This window comes from Marmota flaviventris, chromosome 14, assembly GCF_047511675.1.
Source record: "Marmota flaviventris isolate mMarFla1 chromosome 14, mMarFla1.hap1, whole genome shotgun sequence".
In the NCBI taxonomy this organism is placed as follows: domain Eukaryota; kingdom Metazoa; phylum Chordata; class Mammalia; order Rodentia; family Sciuridae; genus Marmota; species Marmota flaviventris.
In genome coordinates, this window is record NC_092511.1 from 24992516 (window position 1) to 25018297 (window position 25782).

Sequence of the window (25782 nt, forward strand, 5' to 3'; positions counted from 1 at the left end):
TGTAAATGGTAAATATTAACTAAGTTAAATTTTATTCTGGAATTTTAAGATGTACTTGCTTGTCACATGAAGTAACTCGGGGAAATATTTAATTGAAAATTTTCTTTATTCATGACAAAATTCTAAGCAGTAAGATTTTTGTTGAAATACATTTTATAATATGTACTTTTTTCCCCCTGTCAATTTTCATTCATTTTCAGTTGGAGTCACTTCTCCAGTTGTGGCTCACATTGAGCCTGAATTCTAGCTCATCTGGAAATAAAGAGACTGGAGCAGACATTTTTTTATATAATGCTAATCGAATACCTGTCATTTCATTAAATCAAGGTAAGATTTATTTGTAGAAAAAACCCTAATAGGTATAAATAAAATAGCTAAATAGTAATAATTAGGTTAAATGTACCTAAAATGTACCAGTTTCTATGCATGTATAACAAATTTGTAATGAGAACATGTTATTTTAAGTGTTGCAGACTGAGCTGTACCCTTGCTGGGAAATGTTATTGATTCTCAAAGTTTTAGTTGTATTTAATTCGAAACTGTATTTGTGTGTTCCAAGGACAGTAGTTAATGAGCTAATTTTAAAAAATAATCTTATTTGTTAGTTCGTTCTTTTGGTTTTTAATTCTTAGTAAATATTCAGTTTTTCTGAGTAAAATTTTTTTCTTTCCTCTTTTGTATGTAGCCTCAATAACTAGCTTTCTCACAGTGCTAGCGTGGTATCCCAATACTTTGCTCCGGACATGGTGCCTTGTACTCCATAGCCTAACACTCATGACAAACATGCAGCTTAATTGTAAGTTCAGAAACTTATTAACGTAATTTCTGATGTACATTTTAATATGCTTATTATCGAATTCTTAACATATTTTTACCAGAAGTGATGTGTTTGTGTAAGAAATTGAAGTCCTTTCAATTACATTGTATTCAATCTGTAAGTTATAATAAGAGGATGGATTTCAATCTCTATTTGAGAAAGACTTCATTAAATTGAGAGTTCTGTCACTTTGATAAAGCTGTTATTTGAATCATTGTTTAACATCAAAGTGCTCTTCTATTTTCTTGTTTAGAATATATTATCCAAAAATGAGATAAAAATATTGCTATCTGATAAACAAAGATGTTGTATTCTGCTCAAGAGAATCAGTGGGTTGCCTATACATTAGTTAGTTGTATGTAACATGCAAAAAGGAATAGTTTTGGCCTCAGTTTATCTTAGAAAACTGAGTTATAGTTTATCTGAAAAGCTAAGGAAAAATAGTTCCTAAAAATAGACTCCTAACATAATGGTAAGGTGTTAGTTGTTTGATTTTCACTTGACTGTATTCATAGTCAGAAGAATGAGGGAGGAGATAATGTGGTAGATGAAAATAAAGAATGAAATCCAGGTCTAACAATAGTGTGTATAGGTTGGAACTCTCTTAATAAACTTGTAATTACTAGCAATATGTAAGTTTTCTTTGAACTAAAAGATGTTTATATATATATTGGAAATTGTTGTTTTGTAGTCAGTTTATTAAGATTAATTATTATTATTATTTTTTAATAGCTGGTTCCAGCAGTGGGATTGGAACTCAGGAGAGTACTGCTCATTTGTTGGTTTCAGATCCAAACCTCATTCATGTATTAGTGAAATTTCTTTCTGGTACCAGTCCACACGGAACAAATCAACACAGTCCACAGGTAATAAAACTTAATTAGTGATGTGCCCAGACTATTCAATAAATAATATTTTTGAAGTAAAACTATAAAATTTTCATCATTAAAAAATTAAGTAATAGCCCTTGTATGTTAGTGTAATAAATAATTTATAAATAATACAAAAGTAGCTATATAGAAGCTGGACAACAGGTGGTAGGTTGTTATCAAAGAACATTGAATTTTTTTTTTTTTTTAATGTAGAGTATGTGTTTGGCATTGATTTTGTATAATTTAGGTTTATAATTTAATGTAATTACAAAGCCAAGAAAACACTTAAAAATTTTTGGAATGAAGATTTAAGAATTCATTTTTTGTGAGTTCTGCTTTTAGGATTGGTAGCTCAGAGTTGGGCAGTAAGTTTTCTTGTAAACTCAGCAGCCTGTGAGACTGAGGCAGGAGGATTATGAGTTCACAGCCAGCCTCAGTAACTTAGGGAGGTGCTAAGCAATTCAGTGAAATCTGGTGTCTAAATAAAATATTAAAAAGTGCCTGGGTTGTGGCTCAGTGGTTAAGTCTCCATGGGTTCACTTCCTGGTAACACCCCCACAACCCCCCCCCCAAAGTTTAATAGCTCAGACATTTTATATTATTTATTGTATTTGGATAGCAAAAAAAATCACAAAATATCGCTTAGAATTCAACATTTTCTGTTTTATTATCAACTTAATTTCTTCTTGTATTATACTGCCTCTAGTTTAAATATCTTGTATAAAATATCTTTAGTATTCATAAATATTTTTAATGGAGGTTTTCTAAGGTTTCTTTCAATTCATTATTTTTGATTCTTTTAAAAATTCTTATCTGGCTTTGCCATTAAACAAGTTCTAATTTTGTTGCGTTGTCCATAATAGTCTCAGTCCTTCTGTTATTTCATTTGTTCAATAAGTGTTCAATAGGTTTCTCTGTACTAGGCTTAGGTACTGTTCTCAATATTAGTGATGAAAGTATTTACCAAGGCAGAGTCTCTGCCTTCATGGTGGATACTTTCAGTGAATATTTTGACATTGAAATTTTAATTTTATGCTCATAGTAAAGAGTTAAGTAAAAAGGAGGGAAGAAACTGATTGGGACAGAATTTTGGTAGGGACAGACATGTTCTTGAGAGATAACTATGTGTAAAGATGAATTAATTTGAGATCACTAATTCCAATTTCATTATATTAAATGTGAAAAAACATACATCTGCTATACTGCCCCAAATTATATAGCTTGTTAGTAGTACAGCTAGGTACCAGGGTGCCTGTCCTCACCCAGTAAGGCAGAGTAAATTATTAAGGATAAGCTTTCCTTGTGATGATATCTTATATCTTGGTTTTATGTAGGAAGTTTGGTTAAGAGTATAATTTCTTGGTCCATTATTAATAATTAAATTGATTTAATTTAGTTTGTAGGATTATATTGCATTTTATTTTTCTAAAATTTCAGAGTTTTATGATTTATTCATCAAATCTAATTAGTTGTTATATATAAACACGATGAAAAATCTATTAATGCCAGCTGCTCAGCTGAGGTGGGAGGATTTTGAGTTCAAAGCCAGCCTCATCAACTTTAGCACAGCCCTAAGCAACTCAGTGAGACCCTGTCACTAAGTAAAATATGAAAAAGGACTGGGGTTGTGGTTCAGTGGGAAAGAAAAGAAAAGGCTTTTGTTAATCATTTCTATAATTTGCCATTTATAATAAATAAACTAAGACCTAAAATGTCAGTTTCCTCTGCCACTGTTAATATTTTTGTTCTTTCTTATGTGGAAATTATAATAGTGCAACTTTTGATTTTACATCCTATGCCATTATAGTGACTGCTTCTATAAATAATAATAGTGAGCTGTTTTTAGTGGAAATACATTTCTCTTCAGGTTGGTCCAACAGCTACACAAGCTATGCAGGAATTTCTTACCCGATTACAAGTGCATCTATCTTCAACATGTCCTCAGATATTCAGTGAATTTTTGCTCAAGCTGATTCATATACTTTCAACAGAAAGGTAAATTTCAATGTACTCTTGTTGTCTCAATACAGAAGTCACCTGTAATCTTCCAGATATACTTTACTTTAATGTTTGTTAGGAATTTATCTGAGAATGAATTGGCAGAACAGTAGGTATTTAGGAGTGTGTGTCGGGGGGAGTTCTTTGATATGTTTCCATTTTGTTTCATTAAGGCCCTTTTAAATCCCTCAGCTGTCTAATAAGGAAGGAGTATTTAGTGCCTGAAAATTTGCCTGCTTTTAATGGTTTCATAGATTAGTCATAAATTTTTTAAAATATTTTTTTTTTAGTTGTAGATGGACACAATACCTTTAGTTTATTTACTTATTTTTACGTGGTGCTGAGGATTGAACCCAGTTCCTCACATATGCAAGAACTCTACCACTGAACTACAAACCCAGCCCAGTCATTATAAATCTTATAGGTAAAATTTATTTTGCGGCTATTTGAAATTATTCTGGAAAACAGAAATAAAGTTACCATTGAATTTATATATCATAAGAAAACCTGGAGAGGATAGCTTACAAAAGAAAATATTGTTCATTAATAATCTCATATAGAAATGCTAAATGTATTTATTAACATAATCAGGCAGGGGGCTGGGGTTGTGGCTCAGAGGTAGACCTCCGCCTAGCCCATGCGAGGCCCTGGGTTCGAACCTCAGCATCTTTATTTATTTATATAAATAATTTTATTAAGATTTTAATAAAATTATTTATATAAATAAATAAAAGTATTGTGTCCAACTACATCTAAAAAATAAATATTTCAAAAAAACACATAATCAGGCAATGTTTTAGATGGATAAATTGGGCTGGGGATGTGGCTCAAGTGGTAGCGCGTGAGCCTAGCATGCGTGAGGCACTGGGTTCGATTCTCAGCACCACATAGAAACAAAATAAAGATATTGTGTTCACCTAAAAAAACTAAAAATTAAATATTTAGATGGAAAAATTGCGACAGTGCTGGGTTTGTTCTGATAATGTATGAATGCTTCAAGAGCATATGTGACACTAATAAAATCTTTTCCATCATTATATAAAACATTTCATAAAATCCAACATTATTTTCTCAAAAAAATATTTTAATAGGCTATAAACAGTATTATTTCCAGTTACAAAAAAATACATGACAAACAAAACATCTGGCATATTTGAGTTTTTTTAAAATTAATTACCATTTTTGTGTCATGAAGAAGTCAAGGTGGATATGATGGTACATCCCTGTAATCCCACCTACTTGGGAGGCTGAGGCAGGAGGAATGCAAAATTAAGGTCAGCATGGGCAACTTAGTGAGATCCTCTATCAAAATAAAATTTTAAAAGGGCTGGGGGTGCTGGGGTTATGGCTCAGTGGTAGAACGGTTGCCTAGTATGTGTGAGGCCCTCAGCACCACATATAAATAAACAAAATAAAGATATTATGTCCATCTACAACTAAAAAATTAAAAAAAAAAAAAAGGCTATGGATGTAGCTCAATGGTATAACACTTGCCTATTGTGTGTGAGGCCTTTGATTTGATCCCCAGTAACGTAAAACAAGCAGGAAAAGGTGAAGATGTCAATGTCATTTAACTTTATTCTTAAGTACAAGTGCATGTAAATGTGTGTGTGTGTGTGTCCGTGTCCATATATACATACACGTAATTTTCAAAGTGTTTAAAAGCATTTGTGTATTATGTGAACCTTTAAACATTAATGTTAAAATTTAACATAAAAATGAACAATTTGTAATAACCTGTTTTTTAAAAAACAGTGAAATTCCTGACATAGTGGTTTCCTTCCTTTTATAACTTTGTTTTGAAAAATTTGTTTAGTTGTAGATGGACACAATACTTCTATTTTATTTATTCATTTTTGGGAGGAAGGGTACTAGGGATTGAACTCTGGGGCACTCAACCACCAAGCCACATCCCCAGCCCAATTTTGTGTTTTTTATTAGAGATAGGGTTTCACTGAGGTGCTTAGCACCTCACTGTTGCTGAGGCTGGCTTTGAACTCATAATCCTCCTGTCTCAGCCTTCCAAGCTGCTGGGATTATAGGTGTGCGCCACTGCGCCCAGCTGTTCTTTCATTTTCTGTGTGGTGCTAAGGATCAACCCAGTGTGCTAGGCAAGTTCTCTACCACTGAGCTGCTACTCCAGCCCCTTTTATAACTTTTTAAAAACAATATTATTGTAATTCAACTTATTTGGAGTATATAAAGCATATACAGAAACATACAGGGGACTGTAATGATTTAGATATCTAAATTTGAAAACATTAACATGAAAACACTATTCGTATTTTATTGGGAGGAATTTGTGAGATTTTGGATGATATAAATAAAATTAGTGAACAAGTAATGATCAGTCATCATTATTTCGTTTTTCTGTTAACTATACTATTACATTTTTATCGCAATGGGACCACTAAACCTTGTTATTAGGTGTAGGCTTTAGCATAGTTCTATCCACAGGGGTTGTATAACATTAAAGGTTTTCTTATGAAACTTCAGTACATTAACAGTTATTTACAGTTAACATTAGTTATACCCAATTTTTTTTTAAGTGGAGGTATTTTGAGATCTGTATGCTCCAACTACTTTCCACAACTTTTTACACTGCATGTACCTCATAAATTTCCCTGAAATAATTTATTTAACATGATCCAGAAGAGTGTGGCCAAGGAGACTCCTATGTTTGTTTGTGTGTTTTATAAAAAGTCTCTTGTATCCTATTAAATTAGCCAACAGTTCTTTAATTAGATTAATTCAATATTGAAATACTCATTCTTACTGTAAAGGAGTTATTCAGGTCTGGGGCTGTAGTTTAGCACACATCATGCAGGAGGCCTTGGGTTTGATCCCTGGAACCACCAAAAAGGATAACATTCAATTTTATCAAGTGAATGTTTTGCAGATATTTTCTATTGGTCTGTGGAATCTAATTTCCATTTTCTTAACAGTGTATTTCAAAAATTAGAGAAGTCTTTGTTTTGATGAAGTTGTCAACTTTTTCTTCCTTTTTTTTCCCTTCCATTTTTAAGGAATTCTCCTTTAATATTTAGGTAGTACTTTGAATGTAGGACATACTTTATGTCCAAAATGCATTCCTTTTTTTTCTTTCTTGTAATATTATTCTTGCCAGAAAAAAATCCTTTCCTCACTGAAGATTACACAAATTCACAAATTATCCTTCTGTTTATTCTTGAAATTTTAGTTTTTATGTTTTACATTTGTTTTAGTGTTTGCTCAGGAGTTTAAGATATTTTGTCTATAGATATCTCATTGATTCTGGACTATGGTTGAAAATAGTATCTTGTTTTTCATTTGCATTTCCTGATTTTTTTTTCCCCAGAAATCAATTGATTATTTTATTTTGGTCTATTTGTGACTTTATGATACAGAATTGGTGTTTCTGTCTGTTCTTTATTCAAAATCACAGTGTTCTTTTACCTTTCTGGCATTTAAAAATATCTGGTAATGTGGCTTCTCCGACTTTATTACTTCAGGTATTTTAGATCTTTTGGTCTTTTTTTTTTTTTGTGGGGGGGGGGTACCAAGGATTGAACCCAAGGGTGCTTAATGACTGAACCCCATCTTCATCCTCAGTCTCTCCACCCTTTAATTTAGAGTGGATCTTGCTAAATTGCTTAGGACCTTGTTAAGTTGTTGTACTTGGCTTTGAACTTGCAACACTGGACTCTTTTTGCCTTTTTATATAAATTCTAGAATTAGCTTGTTGATTTTCAAAATAACCCCAAGAATCCTACTGGATTTTGAGTGATATCCTGTGTGTGTATATATACGTCTACGTATATGTATATATCTATTTGGGAACAGTTATAGCTTTTTTTTTTTTTTTTTTTTTTTGTACATAGCTATACTGTCAAAGAATATGGACGGTCTTTTTTTCCCCCCTCTTTTTTCTTCCTAGGTATAGTATTGAATAGACATTGTACAAATTGTTCTTTTTTCTTTTCTCCCTCAGTCTTTCAGGATTAGATATGCTACTAGTTGTAGATTATTTTGTAGATGCCTGTAACAAGTTGAAGAGATTCTTACTTCTTTCTAATTTGCTAAGGCCTTTTTTTTTTTTTTTAAATCATGAATGTCTCAAGGATTTTGTCAGATACCTATTTTGCTTGTAGTGAAATGATCATATGTTGTTTATTCTTTAGTCTGTTCACATATTAGTTGTTTTTAGGTGGAGTACATATTGCTCACGATGGGCTAAAACTCCTGGGCTTAAGAGATTCCACATCAGCCTCCTGAGTAGTTGGAACTACAGGTGTACACCACTATTCCTAGCTTGTTATTTTAATTAAAAAGATTTTTTAAGTGACAATTAATTTGTGTTTTCCCAGTATATATCCAGTTTTTGTGACATGTTAATCCTTTTTATATGATGCTGAACTTAATTAGTAAATATTTTGTTGAAGATTATGGAATCTGTGTTTTTGAGGGATATTTGTATTTTTTCCATATAAAGTCTGGTTTTTGTATATAGGTAATGCTGGAGTTATAAAATGAATGTTCTCTTTTTAATTATCTGGAAAAGGTTGTGTAAAATGTGTATTATTACTTAAATATTTGGTAGTAAAAATCAGTATTGAGGTATTCTGAGCCTGGAGTTGGCTTTATATAAAAATTTTATGTTATTTTATAGATGTAGGATTATTCAGGGGTACCCCCCACTTTCAGTTCTGGGAATGGAAACCAGGGTCTCACTCATGCTAGACAGGCAGTCTACCTCTAAGCTATATTCCCAGCTTTCTTCTTTCTTTTTTTTTTTTTTTCCTTTGAGTAAGCTATGGTAGTCTGTGTACTGAAGGAAATCATTTACTTTCCTTCATTTACATTGTTGAATTGATTATTTGTCATATTTCCATATTCTCCTAATGGTTATAGGGTCTTTAGTGAGATTTCTTTATTTCCAGTATTGGTAATTTTTATCTTTAGGTGTGAGGGTATTATTCTAAATAGAAGTTTATCAGTAGTACTCGTACTTTCAAAGAACCAGATGATAGTTATACTGGTGTTGTTTCTTTTTCTTTCCTTAAAGTCAAGTTTTAATTAATTTCTGTCATTATTATTTCCTTCTTTTCACTTTCTGTAAAGCATGTTTAATTCAACCTTCGGATTTAGCTTAAGTTATTGTTCTGATATGTTTCTTCTTTACTAATGTAATAGGCTTAGACTACTTTCTTTTAAAGTAATTATTGATATACTGGATTAAAATTAGTCTTTTTGATAATTTTCTATTTAATTGTCCTGTTTCTTTTAAAATATATTTTTCTGCTAACTTTTGGAAAATTTTTTGATAGTTTGATTTCCACTATTTTTATTAGTTATTACTAAAATTTTAAAAAATACTAATTACCCTAGCTCTATTATGTATGTGTTCATTTTATTAATCTTATTTTAAGTAATATTAACTTACTCTGTATAATTTCAGAATTTAAAATAGTATAGTTCTGATTTCTCTCTGGTTTATTTTGAAAGATAGACCTCAGGAGCAGCCAAATACAGGGATGTGGGGTCACAGAGGAAGCCTGTGAGCGGATATGGACTATGGTATCTCCCTAGGATACATTCATCCTTTAGCAATTTGTTAAACATTATAGCTGAATTTCTTACTCATTTCTACATCACCAGCATCTCTTTTTATTACATTCTTCTACAGGAAACCCAGTGCTTTTGTTCCATTCTTTTGGGCAGTGCATTTGTTTTCATGGATTTCAGCATTTTGGTTTCTCTGTGACTTCAGCTCTCTGAGTTTAAGAAAACTTATGACTGTAGTTCATTTGCCTTTTTAAAAAATTTATTTATTTATTTATTTTGTAGTTGTACATGGATAAGAATGCCTTTGTTTGTTTCTTTTTAAGTGGTGCTGAGGATCAAACTCAGTGCCTCATGCATGCTAGGCAAGCACTCTTGTCACTGAGCCCCAGCCCCAGCCCTAATTTGACATTTTTTATTGTTAGGTTGGGAGTGATACTTTTTCTAGCATTCTTTATTTGGACATAAGCAGAACTTGAGTTTTACTGTTTTAGTACATAAAAATGTTTTGATTGACACTTAATTTTTGAGAATCAAAATCAATATTTATAATAGGAACATTTGAGGATATAATAAATGAGAGCTCATTCCATTATTAAGATTGCCCTGTGATATTAAAATATCATAGTCTGCAGCTTTAATTACATATCCTTAAGTTTTCTATTTAGAAGGGAAGTCATTTTGGTTTTGTGTAAACTGGAGGCAAGAACAAAAGTGAGATGGAAACTATCAAAGAAAGTTTTTTGTAACTTTGTTGTATTGAAGTAGTTACTTCTATCTAAACTATTTTAAATGATTTTATTTTTAACACTCTTTCTTTCTTTCTCTAGGGGTGCCTTTCAGACAGGACAAGGACCTCTCGATGCTCAAGTGAAGCTCTTAGAATTCACTCTGGAGCAGAATTTTGAAGTTGTTTCAGTTAGTACTATTTCTGCTGTGATAGAATCTGTCACCTTCTTGGTGCATCACTATATCACTTGCTCAGACAAAGTAATGTCAAGAAGTGGATCAGATAGCTCTGTGGGTGCTCGAGCGTGCTTTGGGGGACTTTTTGCCAACCTCATTCGCCCAGGTGATGCAAAAGCTGTTTGTGGTGAAATGACAAGAGATCAACTCATGTTTGATTTGTTAAAACTTGTTAACATTTTAGTACAGCTGCCTCTTTCAAGCAATAGGGAATACAGCGCGAGAGTGTCTGTGACCACCAGTACAACAGATAGTGTATCAGATGAAGAAAAAGTTTCAGGAGGCAAAGATGTCAATGGAAGCAGTACTAGTGTGCCTGGATCTCCTGCATACGTTGCTGACTTAGTCTTAGCTAACCAACAGATTATGAGCCAGATTCTGTCCGCTCTAGGCTTGTGTAATAGCAGTGCCATGGCAATGATAATTGGTACGTATTGAGAATATTAATTTTATAATTGTTTCTGGTACATCAGTTTTACTTTATAATGTAAAACTACTTTATTGTAAGATTCTGATGACTGATTTTTATTAGTGAAGACATGTGGAGTGGCTTCACTTAAATTAGGTTCTGTAAGGTACAACTAACTGTCTCTAATGTTTTCAACTTAAAAAATTTGTTATCAAATTTTGTGTTGGAGACCAGTAAAAAATGTATTTATGTACATTTTCTTTGAAAATGAAATATAAAATTTTATTTAAAATTCAAGTTCCTGTGATTTAAAGTTTATATCTTATTGTTTTAGCTTCAATAGGAAGAAAAGTTATATTGCATCATTTTGTTAAAATTTTACTTATTTTGGCCTGTTTATATTGCTTTCTTTGTCACTGTATCTTCTTTTTGATTAGATGTTATGATGCATAGTTGCATACTAATATCATTTATTTTCTCTCTTCTTGAAGAATATCATCTATTTTTCTCTTTATTTTTTTATGAAAGAAAATATCCAAAAATCTTGCTTTTATGAATAGATACTGTAATCTCTAGGGGTATGTGTGTGTAGTTTAACTGTTCCTATCATCTTCAGTGGTTTTCGAAAAATTTACTTTTGGTTAGTACTGGCTTTTAAGGATATACTTTAAAAAAATATATGTAATCTTCTGTTTAAACTAGGGGCAAGTGGATTACATCTCACCAAACATGAAAACTTTCATGGTGGGTTAGATGCCATATCAGTTGGGGATGGATTATTTACCATATTGACAACACTAAGTAAAAAAGCTTCTACAGTCCATATGATGTTACAGCCAATTTTAACCTACATGGCCTGTGGGTATATGGGCAGACAAGTAAGTTCAATTCACCAACAGTTACAGTATTTCATGTAATATTTGATATTATGAATAGGGAAATAGTTACCTACCTACATTGATATGTATGTATTTTAACAGAAACAGATTAGTATTCATATCATATATTAAAAAAATGTATCAATAGGTGAGGATTATAGGCTTATTAATAGAAGTTGGGGAGTAGTTTCTCAAGGTGATATTTTCCAAGGACTACAGTGATATATAAATACAACATTTAGCATGTTCTTAAACTTTAGATTTCTTTTTACGGGCCCAGGAAGTGGTTCTTTCCTTTTCCTTAAAAACAACATAGTTGAATAGGATGTTTTTTATAAATGATATGTAAGAAAATTTAATATGACTGTTTTTCAAATTTATGTTGTATATTTAGTTTTTTTTCAGTTAAGAAAAATTAGGATAACTTCAAAAAGAAAAATACGTTAGAATATACGCTTTTCTTTATTTTCTGTTATAAATGAAATTGTAGGAACCAGTTTGGTTTTTTTTTTTTCTTTTAAACAGTTTGGTCCATTTATTATTTTTCAAATGCAGATTTCAACACATTTCTTAGGGAGTTTTCGTATATATCAGTGTATAATTGTCATTTTCTTAGAATGTTTTTGAATGTAAATTATGTTTCAATTGGAAATGCAAAGGAATTGAGTAGATGCAATTTTTTTTAAGGAAATTAGTGTCTACTGGAAAACAATGAATGCACACTAAAGGATGAAATTATAATTGTAAATGAAGGTAGTTGCTTACAAATTACTCTTGAGTACTGAGAGGAGATAGTTGTCTTTCTGATTCAGATACTTTTTTTATGTGCTTTGGCAGATAACTTGTATTTAGTGTATTTAAGATTGTCAGTTTATAAAAATTATAAAGGAATATTATATGGACTTAGAAGTATAGTTTTCTTGGTTCATAGGAAGATATAAAATTATAATATACATATTTATTTTTTAGGGCTCTCTTGCTACTTGCCAGTTATCTGAACCATTATTGTGGTTTATTTTGAGAGTATTGGATACTAGTGATGCCTTGAAAGCATTCCACGATATGGGTAAGATAAAATTTCAAAAGTGTTCATTTAAGTGTAATCATTCTGATAGTATACTCTGTTTTCACTTTTGTAGTCTTCTGTGATTGTTGACTCTTGATGTCAAAGCATCTGTTTTAAGATAATTTTCATTCAGTATTCTTTGTTAACTTAGGTGGTGTTCAGCTCATTTGCAACAACATGGTTACAAGTACAAGGGCTATTGTGAACACTGCAAGAAGTATGGTATCAACAATTATGAAATTTCTTGATTCTGGTCCAAATAAAGCTGTTGACAGTACTTTGAAAACGAGAATACTAGCTTCTGAACCTGACAATGCGGAAGGGATCCATAACTTTGCACCCCTGGGTAGGAAAATGATTGCATGTTATTATGAATTTATTTCATATATTCACTGGTATAAAGGAAAATTAGTTATTAAACTAAGTATTATTGTCATTTGAAAGTTTCTTTTTACAAAATGTGTTATATACGACAGCAGAATGCAATATAATTCATATCACACATATAGAGCACAATTTTTCATCTCTGGTTGTACACAAAGTAGAATCACTCCATTCATGTCTTCATACATGTACTTTGGGTAATGATGTCCATCAGTATATGAATATTGAAGAGTCCAATAAAGATTAAATTATACTAGAACAATTGAAGTCCATAAAAAGCAAAGTATTTTACATCCTTTATGAATACTTCTAGTTTCTGCTTGACTTAATCTAATCTTATTTTCTAAAACTTATTTATCCTACAAAGCTATAAAATACAATCAAGAAATATTCATCAAATAAATAATATAATATTATAAAAGGCTATGTCATAATAAATATGATATTTATTTGACCTGTTCGGGTCGTTGGCCCATTTATTGATTGGGTTCTTTGTTTTTTTTTTTTTTGGTGTTAAGAATTTTGAGCTCTTTATATATCCTAGAGATTAGTACTCTGTCTGATGTGCATGTGGTAAAAAAGTTGTTTCCAAATTGTAAGCTCTCTATTCACCTCACTGATTGTTTCTTTTGTTGAGAAGAAGCTTTTTAGTTTGAATCCATCCCATTTATTGATTCTTGATTTTATTTCTTTTTCTTTCTTTTTTTGTTCTTAATGCTTTATTGCATATGTGTGTGTGGGGGGGGATAAATTCTTATTTATTTAAAATGTCTTCTGTAGGTACAATCACATCTAGCAGTCCTACTGCCCAACCAGCTGAAGTGCTTTTGCAGGCAACACCACCCCATCGAAGAGCTCGCTCTGCTGCTTGGTCTTACATCTTTCTGCCTGAGGAGGCATGGTGTGACCTTACCATTCACCTTCCTGCAGCAGTGCTGCTGAAAGAGATACACATCCAACCTCATCTTGCATCTCTTGCAAGTAAGTAATGGCTTATAAAGCATTATGACAATAAATTATAATTTAGAAACACTTGAAATAAGAAAAATATGGGGTTTTTTTTGTTTTGTTTTACCTTTATTTTGTTTATTTTTGTCTGGTGGTGAGGATCAAACCCAGTGCATCACATGTGTGAGGCAAGCGCTCTACTGCTGAGCTACAACCCCAGCCCCGACAAAAGAAAAATATTTATCAAATTTAAGGGCTTAGTTATGATTACCAGATTATAATTTTGGAGCAGATTTTGGTGGAATAATCAACACTACCTTCAAGTTATTTCCCATTAAATGAAATGATAGGGTTGTTATCCTCAAACAAATAGTGTTTGATGAAGTCCAGAGAAATATAGTCCAGTTATATGTTATTCAACCTTTCTTTTCTCCCAATTTATTATTAATATTTTATGTCAAAATGAGTTTGTTTACTCATGTTGTTTGTGAGTAATGTTTGTTAGCAGTCTTAGTTTGTCTACGTTGGTCCTCCTTACTAACCCTGAAATGTAAAATTCGCTTAGATTTATTTGCATGCCTTACCCTACCTCTACTGGAAGATAATTACCTCTACAAAGAATTTTGTGACATTTTTAGAGTAGTATTTTCAATATTTGAGTGTGATTTCAAAATTTATATTTCATATTTATTATGACATAGTCTTTTGTAATATTGTATTATTTATTTGATGAGTATTTCTTGATTGTATTTTATAGCTTTGTAGGGTAAATAAGTTTTAGAAAATAAGATTAGATTAAGTCAAGCAGAAACGAAGTATTCATAAAGAATGTAAAATACTATTTTGCTTTTTATGGACTTTGATTGTTTTAGTATAATTTAATCTTTATTGGACTCTTCAATATTCATATATTGATCGTCATTACTATCAAGTATCACCCAATAACTGAATGAAGACCTATGGGAAATTTGCAGATTTCAGGCATATTTGGAAGAAAAAACTTTTTTCTTCTGATTTGAACATTTAGACTATTATATCCAATTAGTAATTGAGTCCATACTACTAGATACAAACAGATATAGTTAATATAAATTAGAAGGGAAAAAGGCTAATGCAGAGAAGAAACATAATATAAAGGGGAACTCTGGTATGAAAATGCAAATGTTTTATGAGTTTCCTGCTTACTTGTGCTTAACGAAACAGTTTGGTTTTATTTTGGATTGGAGCAGACATTGGAGGTATGTGTGCTTCAGTAGAGATAACAAAGGCTTTCAAATCAAATATGGACTTCAATATACGGTGTACCATTTGTTCTTGTGGGGAATTGAATTACCTGATTTTTTTTTTCACTGTGTCTGCTGTATAAATACTTTCTTCAAAAGGTTTTGAAGTTCAATTTTAGAAATTGGTATGAATTCTCTAATTCCCTGTGTAATTCTGATATATTATTGACATGCAGTAAAATTTAGTCCTAATTTTACCATTGAAATTAAAATTAAAACCCCATTTTAAGATGGTTTTAGTTGGAGATGCATTTAATATATGGATTTCTGTGCTATGGTAGGGAGAAACAGTTTTCCTGTGGTAGCTGCCATTTGTTACCTCATTGGGGTTCCTGCATGTTAAGCAAGTACTCAACTATCATGCTACACCCCAGCCCTGTTCATGGCAATTTTGAATAAAGTAGAAATGATAAAGCCTTTTTAGTTGTTTGGATTGCACACCTTAAGTTACTGTGTTTTTCTTTTTTTAGGTGAATGTTAAACATTTATTCAAATGTTTTATTCAAATCTTTCTATTATGTTGAGGATCAAATATTTAATATTACAAAATAGCTCCAAAGCTAATTATGATGAAATTCACTGAGAAAGTATGATTTGGTGTATGAATTTTTTATTAAGTTTATAGTGAATGTAACTGAAAGCTGCTCTTTTACTTGGATTTTTATTAGATTTTGAAATCTAGTTCACTTTTCTGTTTGTGGTTGTTCAATTTTCTCTTCTTATAGCCTGCCCATCCTCAGTGTCTGTTGAAGTAAGTGCAGATGGGGTAAATATGCTACCTTTGTCCACTCCTGTTGTTACCAGTGGTCTCACCTACATAAAAATTCAGCTTGTAAAAGCTGAGGTAGCTTCTGCTGTCTGCCTTAGACTACATCGTCCACGAGATGCCAGCACGTTAGGCCTTTCACAAATTAAATTATTGGGCCTCACCGCGTTTGGTACCACTTCTTCAGCAACAGTTAATAATCCCTTTCTTCCATCTGAAGATCAGGTATCTAAAACAAGGTATGTTTTTTTTCCCCTTATTCTTTAAAAAGGTTTTTTTTTTTCCTGAAATTATTCATCTCATGGTCTGTTTTTTTTTTTTAAAGGTTTTAGGAAGTTTTTTGTTCCATAGGTTGTCCATATAATATCTATATAATATCTTAATTTTTTATTAGGTGAAATAGAGACAACAATTTTGTGGAAAGAGAAACCTGAGATTGATTGAAATTGAGATTTTTGTGTGTTTAATCTTTTGAGTTGACCAACAGTGTGACATATATGTTTGTAGCTTTCAGGGTTTGTGTATGTATATGTGGGGTTTTTTTTGGGGGGGGGGGGTGGCGGGAGGGAGTCATGGTCTGTATAGGGATTCCCACATGCCCACATGCTTTTAAGTAGGAGTATATCTGAATACTTGAATCATGCAAACTGACTATAGAAAGAGGGAACTAATCTTGAATGATAATTCCTAAAAGCCTGTTATTAAAAGTATTATGTCTGAATGAAACATATTAGGACATGAATACGTCCTGTAATAAACATTTTGATAAATTTTGATGGTTAAAAATTTTATAGTGAAGTTTTATTGAAAATTTTGCCTAATAGAAAATTCAGTATTTTTGTATTTTCAAGTTTTACAACTCTATGATCTTAATCAGTAAAAAAAAAAGATAAAAAATGAGTCAGTGGCTATTTTTGTTTGTTTGTTTTAAAGCAAGCTTATAGCTCCTGGTGGTATGAGCACTTAAATACTTATAGGGCAAACTTTCTGTGTGTATAATTCTTTATCGATTTTTTTAATATCTTTATTTTATTTTTATGTGGTGCTGAGAATCAACCCAGTGCCTCACGCATGCTAGGTGAGCATGCTGCCACTTGAGCCACATCCCCAGCCCCATAATTCTTTATTGATTTTGCAGACATCTACCATTTGCTCCATTAATTAATTAATTTATTTATTTATTGGTGGTATCAGGGATTGAACCCAGGGCCTTATGCATGCGAGGCAAGTGCTCTATCACTGAGCTATACTTCTCAACCCTTAACTGGTGATTTTTAAGAAACAAAATATAATGATGTTTTAAAAAGTTTTATTCTATCTGTGAAATAACTTGAGCTACTTATATTTATCTTGTAAGTAATTTTGTGTTTATATTTCAGTATTGGATGGTTACGGCTGTTGCATCATTGCCTTACCCACATAAGTGACCTGGAAGGAATGATGGCAAGTGCTGCTGCGCCTACTGCTAATCTTCTACAGACTTGTGCTGCTTTATTGATGTCACCATACTGTGGAATGCATTCACCCAATATTGAGGTTGTGCTTGTAAAGATAGGACTACAGTCTACTAGAATTGGCCTGAAGCTTATAGACATTCTCCTGAGAAATTGTGCCGCATCAGGCAGCGATCCTACAGGTGGCAATTAACTCTGATATTTTATATTTTACATTATCCTACAAAACAATCACATTTGGCTTAAACAATTTTGACGATTATCCCTGTTTCTGAAATTAATTTCTCTTTAGCTTCATTAGTTTTCAAATTTGTTTTCCCTTGTTAGATTTTATGATTTGTTTTTAATGAATCACTTAAAAATTAAGCACTTCTTCCCTTTCCAAATTTATTTATCTAGTAACTTTATTGTTTTTCTTTTCTGTTGTAAGATTTGAATAGCCCTTTACTTTTTGGAAGACTGAACGGACTGTCTTCTGACTCTACCATAGATATTCTTTACCAGCTTGGTACAACTCAGGATCCTGGAACAAAAGACAGGTATATGATGATCCTGTTTTCATTGAAGCACACATGTACACAAATATGGCTGTAATGAATGTTACTTACCATACTTTGTCCTTATACAATATTACATAAAAGTTAAGATGGTATTGTTATTTTTTGCGTATCTAGCTATTTACATAGTACAACTTTTAGAGATTATCATGAATAACATAAGTTTTCATGTATTTGGATGTATTTTGAGTAAAGTTGAATTCAAGCAGAATTCGTAGTCTCTCTTTTAAAGACTGGAATGGAATAAAAACATTTTTAAGTCAACCATGTTGTGATATGACCTTTATAAGGTGATGGTACCATAATCATGGTATCTCAATTAGTACTTACTAATTATATATAAATATATAAATTGTGTCCACAGTAAGTATTTGGATTATTTTGATAATGCAGTAGTAATGTTCTGAGTTTTTACATATCGATTATATAGCTGTCCTTTAGACTCTCTGCCTTCTTTTTCTTGCTTTCCACAAGGTGAAACAATATTATACTACTACCAATAATAATATTAAACAATATTATACTAATAATATCTGAACACTTGAGCTAAATGTTTAGTGGTTTCTACATATAGGTAATTTTGATGGGTTCTCCTAATATGATTCTACCTTAAAATCTTCTACTCCAAATTGATAAAAACTCTGAAGTACTTCTGAAACATTGTTTGAGCAACCATTTGGTATTCTTTCATTTCATATATGGTATATGGGCATATATATAATATGTGAATTTAAAAGTAATATAAATAATTCCTGAGCTAGAGATATATTTCCTAAGTTATCCTTTAAGGTTTTGGTTATTTATATTGAAGAAGAAATCCTTCAGTATTTTAACTTCTTACTTTATAAATTATTATCAAAATTGTTAACTTTTTGGTGGGTACTTACTCTTTTTATAGGTATTTACATAATAATGTCTATATGCTTGCTATGTTATTAAGTACTAGAGAGAACAGGTTAATTGAGTTCTGCTCTGTGCCTTCATGGTTGGGGAGACAGAGCAGTATCACCCAGGAAGGAGGATGTCAATTTGGGTGTATGCAATGAAGTGCTTAATAGTGCAGGCATTCAGGGAAAGATGATTAATATTTACTCATAAATAGTGTAATAGTAGTCACTTAGTTTTGCCCAATTAATTGTACATTCTCTTGATTAGAAAAATTTAAATTTTCGTTTTTAACATTGTAAATATATTTTTAGCATGGTGTCTTCAAAATATTAAGCAGGGTAGTTTTTCCCCTAAGTGTTTTACTTTATATAAAACTGTATGATAAGTATTTTACATTGTAAATGATTGCAATTAGTTTTTTTACCTAGTAAATAACAATTTTTTTTTGCCAAATTTAGTTAGTAGAGTTAAAATATATTTTAAACACAAAATATATTTTAAAAATGAGTACTTATTTTTCCAGATAGGTTGCTTGAATTCTCTTAGAACTATATTGCTTAGTTTTTAAATTTTAGTTTTATCATAAATAGAAAATTAAACTTAATTTTCTCCACGTATTTATCAAAGCGTGATTGCTTAGCCTTTAGAACTAACATTAATGCCAAGATTGATGAAATCCCTGGAATAAGAAATTATCACTTGTCCCTAATTATCTCATCTTCCTTCTCTTTCTCCAAATAATCTTTATGTCCTGTCATAAACAATTAAGCATTTAAGAGTCTTCCCTTTCAGTCCTTTAGGAGAGAGAGAGAGAGAGAATATTAAGCAATATGATGTGCCCTCTGCCCTCATTTCTTTTAATCTAAAGCAATGAATTTTGAATTTTGTGGTCTACACTAGAAAATCAGATACAAATGTAGTATTTTAATAATTGGACAATAAATCATAACTTTTTTTTTTTTAGTTTTTTTTTTAATACAAACTCTAAAGTATTGTTTCTTTTAAAAGTGTTTTGTTCTTGGGCTGGGGATGTGGCTCAAGCGGTAGTGTGCTGGCCTGGCACGCGCAGGGCACTGGGTTCAATCCTTAGCACCACATACAAATAAAATGAAGATGTTGTGTCCACCGAAAACTAAAAAATAAATATTAAAAATTTCTCTCTCTCTCTAAAAAAAACTGTTTTGTTCTTAGCCAGTGATTCATACTTTGATGTGTTTTACTGATCTGCAGCCTTAGGGGATTGGGAGTAAGTGACATTTGCCACAGTATGTGTTTGAGGACATATTCCATTGTCAGAATGAGTGAGGGTGGGTGACTGCTTCTAGTAAACATGCTGGTTTTGATTAGATCCTGCACAATAAAGAAGTGTCCTCAGATCACTGCTGTATCTAGTGTAAATTTGCTATAAGAGGACAGAAAATTTAGAGGAGTTTAAGATGTACATTCCGTAATTTTAGACATTTAAACATATTGTTTATAGGTAAGGTAAGAGGTAAAAAATACTTTATTTACTGAGCTTTATTAAATAATAGTATTATTTAATTTAAATACTATTAATTCAAATAATGCTTTATTTAAAATTGGTAATGTTATTGGAAAACTGGAACAACTACATCCTACTTGCTTAGTTCCTCCCATTTGAAATTAAAATGATTCAGAACAAGTAGTATATTCTTATATATACCTTGCCTACATGCCAAAATGATATTTAATGAAATGTTAGTGGTGGCATTATTAGTTATTGGAATTCATTTTCTTCTTTGAAGAATTCAGGCCTTGTTAAAATGGGTCAGTGATTCTGCAAGAGTGGCTGCTATGAAGAGAAGTGGCCGGATGAACTACTTATGCCCTAGCTCTTCAACAATAGAATATGGTCTTCTCATGCCGTCTCCTTCTCATTTGCACTGTGTAGCAGCAATTCTTTGGCATAGTTATGAACTGCTGGTAGAATATGATTTACCAGCACTGCTGGACCGAGAACTCTTTGAGTAAGTATGATGATTAAAAAAATCCCCCCTGCTAATACTAGATTACTTCAGGTTTTCAATTATTAATCAGTGTTTTGCATGTCTATTTGGATAAATATACTTTGAAAGTAATAAATCTAATCAGTTTTAAATAGGATGTCACATAGGTTTAATTAGTGTGTGTGTGTGAGTGTGTGTGTGTGTGAGTGTGTGTGTGTGAGTGTGTGTGCGTGCGCACGCGGGCGGGTGCACATTCTACTTTTTTTTTTTTTTCATTGCTAGGGAATAGAATCAGGGGCATTGTGTGTGCTAGAAACGCACTGTACCACTGATCTACACCCCCATATTTTCTTCTTGTTTTAAGAAAATGTATTAGCAATGCTGCCTGCTTTTCTTGCCTGAAATCAGAATGCTTTGGGTAGGTCTTCATAGAGTATTGTGTCTGTTCTCCTTTGCATATTTATCCATTAGGATCTTTTATCTTTATTAATGTACCATTTTGGAGGAAAAGTATAGCTACATATTTTTGAAAGACTACTTTCTACATTGTCCTTTTGACAACTAGTTTTCATATACTCATATTTCTTCATCATACTTGGCTAAGGCTTTGCCAAACTTACTAATAGATAACTGTAAGTTGGTAGCAAAATATTGTATTTATTTCTGAATAGTTCCATGAAGGCTTAGAGAAGGTAAGCCTTTGTTTTTTTAATCTCTTTATCTTCATATTTGGCCCTACCAGTTGGCATAATCCATGATTTATTAGTGAACCTCACTAAATTTTCGATTTGTAAACATGAACTTACACCACTTAAATGTCATATATAACCTAAACATTTCTTATAATTTTTTTTTGTTTTTCCCATGATTTTTTAAGATTACATTGATAATGATAGAACCATTTAATATAAGTCACTTCATTTTCTGAACTCATTTTACAAGTCTAACCAAAATCCAGTGTATCTAATTTATTTAAAAATGTATGTATCGTAAGCACCCACACTATAGTATCATATTGTTAAGTGTCAAATAAACTATATTTTTTGTCAGTATATTTGGTCTATAATAGAAATATTTAAATAATGGATTTTTTCTTTATAAAATAACTATATTATTAATATATGGTATCTTTTATTTCCCTAGGTTACTTTTTAATTGGTCCATGTCTCTTCCCTGCAACATGGTTTTGAAGAAAGCTGTCGACAGTCTACTTTGCTCGATGTGTCACATACACCCAAATTATTTTTCATTACTTATGGGCTGGATGGGAATTACCCCTCCTCCAGTGCAGTGTCACCACAGTCTGTCCATGACAGATGATAGCAAAAAGCAGGACCTTAGTTCATCTTTAACAGATGACTCTAAAAATGCACAAGCACCTCTTGCGCTAACTGAATCACATCTGGCAACCCTTGCTTCTTCTTCTCAGTCTCCAGAAGCTATCAAACAGTTACTAGACTCAGGTTTGCCTTCTCTTCTTGTGAGGAGTCTGGCTAGTTTTTGCTTTAGCCACATTTCTTACTCAGAAAGCCTTGCTCAGTCAATAGATATTTCCCAGGATAAACTCAGGCGGCATCATGTTCCACAGCATTGTAATAAAATGCCTGTCACAGCAGACCTGGTTGCCCCTATTCTTAGGTTTTTGACAGAAGTTGGCAATAGCCATATTATGAAAGATTGGCTTGGTGGTTCTGAAGTCAATCCACTGTGGACAGCACTTCTTTTTTTATTGTGTCATTCTGGGTCTACTTCTGGAGGACACAGCTTAGGTGCACAACAGACCAATGCAAGATCAGCTTCTCCTTCTTCAGCTGCTGCAACAGGACTGACAACTCAACAGCGTACTGCAATTGAGAATGCAACTGTTGCGTTCTTTCTGCAGTGTATTTCATGCCATCCTAATAATCAAAAGCTTATGGCACAGGTAAGAGGAGAAGAACTTGAACTGTGTTAGGTTTTGGTTGTCTGTTATTTTAATATACTATCACTTTGCACTAGAAGAATAAAATAGAGAGGGTTATGTATTAAGGCCAGATGATGGTAAACTTGAGATAAGTGGTATTTGAAGATTTGAATTTAAACTATAATTAAAATGAAGTACCAATATCTCCTCTCTGCCCCCTCAAAATATATGGTCTCAAAAATAATTTATTCTTTATGATAAGGTGATTGGGAAATTCATACATAGGGATTCTTTATGTAGATCTTAACACCCCTCCAAATCTCCCAATTGAAAAGAACAAGACCAAAAGAATAATATTTTAGCTGCTGGAAGAAGATTAACACTTTACTGTGATCATTGTTTACCACATCTGCATTTAAACATTGTATTTTGGTGTAGCCAGATTTCTATAACTGTTAATTTGCTTCTCATTATATAGACTTCAGAGTAGGTTTCACATAGGAGGCTCTGGATAAATCACATAAAAAAGATAGCCAGACATTGGAGCTCAGACCTTTAATCTCGTCAACTCTGGAGGCTGAATGACAAGTTCAAGGCCAACTTCAGCAATTTAGTGAGACCCTGTCTCAGAATAAAAAATTAAAATGTGAAAGATGATTTATTGTATTAAGCCTGAGGGACCTAAAATCTTGAAACCTAGAATTATTTCAAGGCAAATTCTAAGTTGGTATTTGTCATATTCTGCAGGTTTCTGGGTTTTATGACTTTGGACAAGTTGTTTAACATGTAAAACAGGGCTAGTAATACCTGTCTTTAAGGATGTTTTGCCAGGATTTTTTAAAAAAATGTTTATTTATAGTTGGTGCTGAAGATCAAACCCAGGGCCTCACATGTTCTAGACAAGCACTCTACCGCTGAGCCACAATCCCAGCTCCTATGATTAAATATTCCAAACACACACACACATTCTCTCTCTCTCTCTCTCTCTCTCTCTCTCTCTCTCTCTCTCTCTCTCTCTCGCAAGCGCATGTGCGTGTGTGTATAATAGAGTTTATATTACAGAGCCTCTTTGACGCAGGGAAAACGCTAATAAAACTTATTTAATAGTGCTTATTGAGATCAAATTTTGTTAGTAGATTAAAGGGTATCGGTGAAAAATTTTCAAAAATATTGAGCGATTCAACTTTATTAAGAGGAAGAACAAGATACCTTATAATAATTTTAATGGTTGGGAAAATACCCTTCTGATTACTGCAGTTAAAGGGAAATTATACGTTATCAACTTTGACTAAGGGCTTGGTTATAGATACTTAAAATTTTGATATGTGTCATTGAGTATCCTGAATTGTTTCTGTTCTATTGATTTCTGGCCTGATTATCACCTCTGTCTCATTTTAAGACTTTGTTTATTTATTTTTGTGGTGCTAGGGATTGAACCCAAGGCCTTGTGCATGCAAGGCAAGCACTCTACCAACTGAGCTATATCTCCAGCCCTTTGTTTTATATTTTTAACGTACTTTATAAAATAATTTTTGTTGTAACCATATTAATATAGACTAAAGTTTCTTGTGTGGAAAAACTCTTCAGTAGTAATTTCTTTTGGGGGAGGGGGAGGTGGGTATCACGGATTGAATTCAGGGGGCACTTAACCACTGAGCTGCATCCCCAGTCCTTTCTTTATTTTATTTAGAGACAGGGTTGGATTTGAACTTGAGATCCTCCTGCCTCAGCCTCCTGAGCCCCTAGAATGGACCACTGCACCCTACTTTTAGTAGTAAATTCTCTTATGCACAGAAATGTTTCTTATGTTTTGATTAACTGTATTCATATATTTGTTTTAAAATATTTTTTTAGTCATATATAGACACAATATCTTTATTTTTTTCTCTGTGGTGCTGAGGATCGAACCCAGTGCCTCATATGTGCGAGGCAAGTGCTTTGTCACTGAGCCACAACCCCAGCCCTGTATTCATATATATTTAAGTTAATTGTTTCTTTAGTTGCTGATTTGATGTAAATGTATTAGATGTATACTTGTTAATCTACGTTCTTAATTTCCTGTTTATTCTTCAAAATAAAAGCTATAAACAAATTTGCAGTGAACTTCTTTTAATCTCTTGCCAGGTTCTTTGTGAACTATTTCAGACATCTCCCCAAAGAGGGAATCTTCCAACATCAGGGAATATTTCAGGGTTTATACGAAGACTGTTTTTACAGTTGATGCTGGAAGACGAGAAAGTGACAATGTTTCTTCAGTCTCCCTGTCCGGTGAGTATTTAACACTTAAATTTTAATGATTACCTCTGTGTAAATATATCTCATAGTTAATTTTTGAGTGTGTACTTATCTTCACATTCATCTAATTTTCAAAATAGCAAACCGAAACTGGAGCAAACTATACTTGATATCAGGACTTGAAATTCTCTTGAGGATAACCTCCCACCATTTCAATAACATAATTTTTCCTATACTGTACCTTAAGTAGTTTGATTTGATTTGGGGGGAAAAATGACAGAATATTGGGTACAATGCTGCTAATGGAAAAGTTAACAACAATCATGGCAAAAACATAATGTTTAAAGAAATATATCAAACTCTTGTGTTTTGTGTGCTTTATTGAACTTTTCATTCTTATATGTTTTTGAAATTGATTCATAATGATATATATTCTAAAAAGTGGACTTTTTAATTTCTTCATTTTTCAGCTGTACAAAGGTAGAATTAATGCAACTAGCCATGTCATTCAGCATCCAATGTATGGAGCAGGACACAAGTTTCGTACTCTTCATTTACCAGTCTCAACAACATTATCAGATGTTCTTGACAGAGTGTCAGGCAAGTCAGATTTTAAGTATTAATTTTTCTTTTACTTTGTTAGATGTGTGAAATTCTATTTTATAACTTTATTTCATTGCTTCTGCTCACTTATCAACCACTTCATGACTAGAAAAGGTCAAAATATCTTTATAGTTCAAAGCATGAATAAAAAACTTATTAATTGGACAAAATGTACAGTGCATTCAGGCATGAGTAGTCCTTTTGGTATGATGTATGTTATGCATAGTAATGACAAAATGGGCAGCTA

General features: G+C 32.3%; 1 protein-coding gene across 11 annotated transcripts in view; it reads left to right on the forward strand.

The window, feature by feature from the left end:
* Positions 1-25782, forward strand: part of Birc6 (baculoviral IAP repeat containing 6) — a 217333-nt gene that overhangs the window by 111423 nt on the left and 80128 nt on the right. For all 11 annotated transcript variants that reach the window (XR_011704325.1, XM_034636800.2, XM_071601470.1 and 8 more), the window contains 16 exons: positions 201-327; positions 686-796; positions 1550-1683; positions 3557-3684; positions 10059-10621; positions 11306-11481; positions 12451-12547; positions 12699-12893; positions 13712-13912; positions 15888-16167; positions 17308-17564; positions 17813-17921; positions 20594-20815; positions 21938-22718; positions 24822-24965; positions 25403-25532. Coding sequence is in view for 10 of the 11 variants with exons in the window: in XM_034636800.2 (XP_034492691.2) it covers positions 201-327; positions 686-796; positions 1550-1683; positions 3557-3684; positions 10059-10621; positions 11306-11481; positions 12451-12547; positions 12699-12893; positions 13712-13912; positions 15888-16167; positions 17308-17564; positions 17813-17921; positions 20594-20815; positions 21938-22718; positions 24822-24965; positions 25403-25532 (3655 nt within the window). In the remaining variant the exon portion in view is untranslated. The remainder of the gene's footprint in view (positions 1-200; positions 328-685; positions 797-1549; positions 1684-3556; positions 3685-10058; positions 10622-11305; positions 11482-12450; positions 12548-12698; positions 12894-13711; positions 13913-15887; positions 16168-17307; positions 17565-17812; positions 17922-20593; positions 20816-21937; positions 22719-24821; positions 24966-25402; positions 25533-25782) is intronic.